General features: G+C 51.0%; 2 protein-coding genes across 2 annotated transcripts; one reads left to right on the forward strand and one right to left on the reverse strand.

Moving 5' to 3' along the window:
• Positions 1-74: 74 nt before the first annotated feature.
• On the reverse strand, positions 75-1,234 carry ACYP1 (acylphosphatase 1). Its single transcript, XM_033008655.2, has 2 exons — positions 1,098-1,234; positions 75-760 (listed from the first exon to the last, which is right to left on the reverse strand). Exons 1-2 carry the CDS (start codon positions 1,179-1,181, stop codon positions 545-547), a joined length of 300 nt encoding a protein of 99 aa, XP_032864546.2. The 5' UTR covers positions 1,182-1,234; the 3' UTR covers positions 75-544.
• A 79-nt stretch (positions 1,235-1,313) lies between these two features.
• Positions 1,314-5,427, forward strand: ZC2HC1C (zinc finger C2HC-type containing 1C). The gene is made up of 3 exons (XM_033008654.2): positions 1,314-1,639; positions 2,146-3,367; positions 4,060-5,427. Exons 2-3 carry the CDS (start codon positions 2,153-2,155, stop codon positions 4,324-4,326), a joined length of 1,482 nt encoding a protein of 493 aa, XP_032864545.1. The 5' UTR covers positions 1,314-1,639; positions 2,146-2,152; the 3' UTR covers positions 4,327-5,427.
• Positions 5,428-6,625: the final 1,198 nt, after the last annotated feature.

Raw genomic sequence — 6,625 nt, forward strand, 5'->3', positions numbered from 1 at the left:
GCCCCGCAGCGACAGGCACGGGCATCCGGGTCACGCGCAAAGGGCCGCCATCCACGCAACCCCCACACAAGAAGCGAGCTTCAGAGCAATTTTATTCTAAAGAATAAAGTTCTGGGAGAAAAAAATAGATTGCTTCCGAGACAGCTAGGGCACAGCAATAGTGATTTTAGCCATTTTTTGTATCAGCATCGATTCCGCTATTCCCTTTACATGAGCGCAACACTATACAAATATAACACTATATAACACTATACAAATATAACACCAATTTTACCCGCGTACAACTACTCAAACCACACTCTACACAAACATTCAAGAAATAAAGAGGCTGTGTCCCCAAACAGCCGCTTTATAAAACCAGCACAGCTCTACCCGTCAAAATTTTGTGAGAGGCTGAGAGTTAGACTAACAGTACAATAAACAAATAAATTAGGGATGTAACAAAATAAACTTTCTCTAGAGCCGAACATTGGCTGAACGGGGGAAGAGGGACAATGTTCTAAGGGCAGCTCATGCTCCACATTTTGCTCCTTCCTGGGCAGAGTTATTTCAAAATCTCAAAGTCCTTATGCTCCAGCGCCGTGATCTTCTTCTCGTTGCTGAACTCTGCCCGGCTGATGCGGGACTGGGGGCTCCCTATCTTCCTGAGCCATTCCTGCAGCTCCCGCACCCTGGCAGCGGGACCCTGGACCTGGCCCTGCACCGTGCCATGGCTAGTATTCTGGACCCAGCCGACGAGTCCCAGCTTCTTCGCCTCTCTCTGGAAAGACAACGCAGACCAAAATGAGATGATTAATCGGAACTGCGGGACGGCTGAAGGATGTTGTTCGCACACAGCAGTCAATTTTAGAGGTGGGACACGGACCTCCAAGGCCGTTCCTGCGGCCCAGGCAGCAGGGAGGCGGCGGGGGATTCACCCGAATACTCATTCCGCCCTCTGGCATTAAAAACCGGGGCCGAAACGCGCTTTTCAGCCGCGCTCACCCAACGCCGCACACGCCACCGGCGGCACCGAGATGGCGGCCGGACCGCCGGCCGCGATCCAGCCCGGCCACCCCTCGAGGCGGGGCCACGCCGCGCCACGCCACGCCACGCACCTGGGTGTACTTGCGGAAGAAAACGCCCTGCACCTTGCCGGACACCTCGTAATCCACGGAGACTAGACCCTCGCCCTCCGCCATGGCGGCTCCTCCAGCCGCCGCCACTGCGCCTGCGCCGCGCGGCTAGAGCCGGGGGGCGTGGCTTCGCCCTCCCCTGCGGCCAATTAAGAGCCAGGACCCGCGAAGTGGGCGGGGAGGGGGCTGCCTCATGAATAATGCATACGGGCTCTCCCCGCCGCTCGACCGCCGCTCCCCTGACATAGAGGGCGGGGTCCTCCGAAGCGCGGAGAGTCGCGGGGGAACCACCGAGAGTCCGGCTCAGCGGCGAGAGCGGCGCAGGAACTGGCATTCGCGTGCTTGTCGCCAGGCAACGGCCGTCAACGCGGCGGCGGGCAGGAGCTGCGGGCCGAGCCCCGCGCTGCCCCGGGCCGCGGGCGGGCCTGCCGGGTCCCCGGGGCGGTGGGAGACCGATAAGAGTAAGCGAGTGGCGACGCAGCGTGCCGAGGAGGCCGGGCGTAGCGCCGGCCGCAGCCCCTCAGGTAACCCCCGCTCGTGGGGCCGGCCTGCGGCGTGGGTACCAGACACGCTTCGGGGGATGTGGTAGGACGAGCCACGGGAAGATTGGCCTGAGCTTTACTGGACGCCTGCGTGTCAGACCTGTGTGCCACGCCGGCACAATCTGCGATGCCAAAGCTGAAGGGACATGTGGTGGGAAACACGTGGGGGAGAGTACAGCAATTTCTCTATCAGCACAGCATATTTCTGCTGCTACCATGATAAGACAGGGCTCAGATAGCAAGCGAAATAAAAACATATCTTATTTCTGGCTGCATAAATGATTGGGACTGGAAGAGGCAGCATGGGAGCTCCCTAGGTGGAAGGAATGTAGAGATTTACAGAACCCAGAAAAGTTACAGAACCTTTGCTAATATTTCTTATAGCCTCTCATTGTAGCCTCCAGGTATAGACTGTTAGGAGAAGATTTGTCCAGTTCTGGATAAGATAGTCTGTAATGACTTGCTTCTAACCTCAGGCTCTTTCTCAGGCACTGAATGGCTTTGTTTCCACCGGTGGATTCTGTGGTGGCAGCTACTACGCTTGTTCCCAGCTGCCAGCTGGAACACCAGAAGAACAACTTTCAACATGAACTCATACCTGACAAAGAGGAGAGTTTAAAAGATCTCTATGCCCGAAAGAGCCGAAGCTATTCGTATTCTCTTTCTGCAGAGAAGAGTCCATACAGCTCCAGGCAAGGAGGCTTCTGTTCAGCTGGGCTGCAGAGCAAGTATCTCACTGGCCAGACCAAGACTCTGCCAGCTAAATCTGTAGCCAGACGGAAAGAAGGAGTGGACCGTGCATATCCCCTGAAACCAATTTTTCATCATAAGGGTGTGAGTGTTCCAGTGGTCAACACAGCACAGATTGGAAGCTCCCCATACATGGAGGACAGTCCAAATAGTAGGCCTAGCTCAGTGAGCAAAGGGAAGCCTCCAGCAGGGAGGTCTCAGCTAGCTGCAGTGCTCTCTTCTTGGACAACAGAGCCTAAACAGTCACACAGGAGAGAGCTGGCCTATATCCTAAAGTTGGAAGAAGATGGACGGAACCTGGAAGAGGAAATTCGTAAGAAAGAGGCCCTCCTCAGAGAGAAGCTGAGGAGAACAAAGGAGGAGCTTCGGAGGATTCAAAGAGAGAAGGAGCTTGTCGAGGCAGAGGAGAGAAGAGACAGAGAAGAGGAGAGGACCCATGAGCAAAAGGCCACCAGGCACCCTGAAGAGAAAACCCTCAGAGTTGCAGTCAGGCCAGGTGATGGGGTCTTCGATGGGGCACAGTCTGCAGAGGCCACTGTCCCCACACCTGGCACCACCCTTTCCCCCCAAGAGCTGGCTATGGGGAAACTCAAGAAGGAGCGGCTGGTGGCCAGCAACAGCAAAATTCGAGACCGCGTACCCATGGAGCATTTAGCCTCTTGTTCAAAGCTGGCCACAAACCGTAGCCCTTCTCCCTCTGCCCTCTTGAATAAAATTGCTGGTGACCATCCATCCGCAGAGGTGCTGTACGTGCAGGCTGATGGTGCTGTGCAGCAGGGGGGGCTCGGACAGTGCAGCTTCTGCGGACGTAAGTTTCTCTGCACCAGGCTTGAGAAGCACACGAGTATCTGCGGCAAGAGCCAAGGCTCCAAGAGGAAAGTGTTTGACTCCAGCAAGGCCAGAGCTAGGGGCACAGAACTGGAACGATATCAGCAGTGGAAGAGCTCAGAGGGGCCTCAGGTAATGTGCAGTCCCTTTGCCTCCCTCGATCCACATCTACTGCTCACATTCCTTCCACCTCGACATCTAATTCTGACTGAGATGCGAGCGCCTGCGTGTCTGCATGGGTCTGAGGGATACAGCCCAGCTATTGCCTCTGAAAGGCTCTTGCCAAATGGATAAATAGATCCATTTAAAATCTAATAGATGGGAGGGCAGCAGTCCTAACTGACGTGTCTTTGTAATGTGTCAAGGGTCTACTCCTGGAGAAAGTTCACTCCTTGCTGTAGTCAGGATGCTCAGGATGCAGACAGGGTCTGCTGCAGTAAAGCTCTGTGGCATTAGGGGCTGCAGGGCACTGACTGAAACCCCGGGTAATAACACAGGCTATTAAAACGAAGGCAGTGGAAACATGCAGCTCTGTTCTTGGAAGGCAGCGATAGCAGCCCTTTCCAGTTCCTTGGCCCTACTGCTTGATTTTCTTGTTATTCTCAAGCTCTTTCTAACTACTGATGTCTCCATCAGTATTTCCTTCAGATTGCCCTTGCTGCTTGTCATTTTGATCCCCTTTGTGGGACTCAGCTTCTCAGGGAGGGTTTTACATCAACAGTGAATGCCCAGGGACAGGTGACCTGACTTGGACCCTGAGCGTGAGATTGAGAATAGAGGCTGACAGTGGGGTCAGTTGCTCTGACTGCCTTTTCCTTCTGCAGAATAAGCCACCCAGAGGGAACAACTGGAGACAGAAGCACGAGGTTTTCATCCAGACCCTGCGCCAGGCCCGCCAGGTGCAGCAAATCCTCTCCATGGGAGGGAAGGTGTCTGACCTGCCCCCGTTGCCTCCCATTGAAAACCCAGAGTACGTTGCCTGTCCCTACTGCAGACGCCGATTTGCTCCCCAGGCAGCTGAGAGACATATTCCCAAATGCAAAACCATCAAGAATAGGCCCCCGCCCCCACCGCGGAGGAGGCGCTGCTGAGGCGGTGTCCCAGTGTACCTGCTACTGTGATTCCCTGCCTGTTTTCTGTCAGGTTTCCAGCCACAGACATTTGTGCTTTCTCTAGACTCAACACTGGCTCCGAGTGTTGAGCTCGTACGTGCAGGAAGCGAGCAGCTGGGGATGAATAAGCAGAATACCAGAACTTGTGTACTTTGACCTGTGCCCTGGGTTGTCCCACATGGGATGCCCCTCTGAGGGCCGCTTCTCCCATCCAGTGAGCACAATGTGGAGTCTCGGTGTAGGTGTAAGGCTGTCACTGTTCAGTCAGCTGAGCAGGGGAGAAAGGCTGTTGCTACAGGCTGTCAGCAGGACAGCAGCGAGGAGCAAACCAACCATCAGAAAGGAGCTGTTCTTCAGAATCATATTATGCCTGTAGGTTAGGGATGCTTGGGCTTTTTTTTTTTTTTTTTTTTTTTGTAACAGCTAGTGGCACCTGATGTGAAGAAAGCTGCTCTCCTTTAGTTCATCAGTGGCTGCACTCTGGTTTTTCCCTTCTCCAAAAGCAGAGTAGTGCTGTTCATGAGAAGAGCTGGGCCAAACAGAGCATCTGCCTTTTGTTTGTTCTACTGCTCTGTGGGAGCAGATGTTCGCCCCTGAATGTGCTAAGAGGGACAGTGGTTCTCCATGGTGTAGCACTTTTATTGTAGCTACCTACAAGAGATTGGGGTACAAGGGGTGCCCCTCTTTTTCCACAGAAATGACTCTACAGTCGTCTAAACTATTTATCATTTAGACAAGGCATTTGGAAAAGTCAGAGAGAGGGAGGGGAGGAAGCTATGTAAGCAGTTAACTTTTTTGCAGCACAGACTGTTGTGTTCTTCTGTCCTTGGTATCTGCGCTAGATAACAGGATCCAGAGCTGCTGCTTGGTCACTGCTTGTGCTCTGTCCTCGTTGTTGTAGCACTGTTTGGTTGAATAATGAAAGCTGTGTAGGTAAGTTTATTCCATGCTTGTTCTGCAGCAGACCAAGAGTTTATTTAGATGCTTTTATAGAATGCTGGTGACAATCCTGGGGCTACATCTTCCCAGCTGAAGATCTGTAACATTACCATTTAGAAATACAGTGTGATGTTGTTTGAATTAGAAAAGGAGGCCTTGGGAGGAGTGTTACTAAATGCTCCCTCAACACAAGAAGCTGAGGATCAGAAATTCAGGAGGTTAGAAAAGCTAGCAGTAGCAGGCACTTACTGTTTAAGTCCATATGTCAATTCATGTGCACGGAACAGGAGAGATACTCCAAACCAGCCAGGCCCTTTAGGCAACAGAACAACCATCCCAATGTATTACTTACCACATACAATAGCTGGGACTCGGAGTTGGGAAAGGGCGGAAGAAGAAATATTTAATTAAAGAATAATGCCACGCACGATCAAAAATAGGTCATGAATAAGCTCAGACTGGAAATTAAGTTTCTAACCAGGAGAGGAGTGAGGTCATGGAAAAACCTTCCAAACAGATTAGCACAGGCAGGGAAGCCACATTGTTTCAGGATGGACTTGGAGAAGATCATGGAAGGAGCATATGGCAGGAATTAGCAATTAAGAATCGTGATACAGAGCATTTGTTCCTATCTCCAGGCTTCTTGTATAAAGTGCGAAGAACAGATCAGAGTTCTGTGCCTCAGTGTATCACTTTCAGGAGCTGAGAAGGAATTTCCTTCCCACAGCAACTTTCCTTTAATTCCTAACTTGGCTTCTGATTTTTTTATTTTTTAATTTCCACCCAAAATGTTTAAGAACTGCTACAGTTTTAAAAAGCCAAACACACCCCACCTCCAGACAGTACACTAAGGAACTTCACATCAGAAAACCTGTTAGCTGTTTCAATCATGTGTTCAGGGTTAAATCAACAATTAGATTTAATACAAAAAACCTGAGTTTTCCTACAGGTCAAGTTGCTAGGGTCCTCTAAAACACAAGGTTTGCATCCGTCCTTGACTCATCTGCTTAGTTTCATCTTAGTTGATGCAAGTGTAGGGAATTATGACAAAAACATACCCCTTCTTTTGCTTTCTTCTTGAGATGTAAGGTAGTTCTTGGTGATTTTGGCTTCATGCTAGGGGTCTTCGCTTGTCACTCATTGCTAAAGGATCTTTTGGGGGAAACAGGTGTCCTACAGCCCCTTTTAGAGAATCATCTGCTTATAATTGGTGACAGTTCCTGCACATTTCTAAGTCAGTTATTTTTTCAGATTCTGATTTTTAATAAATTAGACTAGTTCTGTTGTGTAAAAGTTGGTTTAAATGGTCACAGAGTGGTTTGTGTTCTCTAAGAATGCC

Source organism: Tyto alba, unplaced genomic scaffold (assembly GCF_018691265.1).
Source record: "Tyto alba isolate M040663 unplaced genomic scaffold, T.alba_DEE_v4.0 Super-Scaffold_18, whole genome shotgun sequence".
NCBI lineage: Eukaryota > Metazoa > Chordata > Aves > Strigiformes > Tytonidae > Tyto > Tyto alba.

Bases quoted from the DNA above. Each gene is read 5' to 3' on its own strand.
- ACYP1 (XM_033008655.2), bottom strand. From the start codon at position 1,181: ATGGCGGAGGGCGAGGGTCTAGTCTCCGTGGATTACGAGGTGTCCGGC. The intron at 761-1,097 runs GTGCGTGGCGTG...TTGTCTTTCCAG, and splicing joins TCTTCCGCAAGTACACCCAG to AGAGAGGCGAAGAAGCTGGG.
- ZC2HC1C (XM_033008654.2), top strand. From the start codon at position 2,153: ATGGCTTTGTTTCCACCGGTGGATTCTGTGGTGGCAGCTACTACGCTT. The intron at 3,368-4,059 runs GTAATGTGCAGT...TTCCTTCTGCAG, and splicing joins AGAGCTCAGAGGGGCCTCAG to AATAAGCCACCCAGAGGGAA.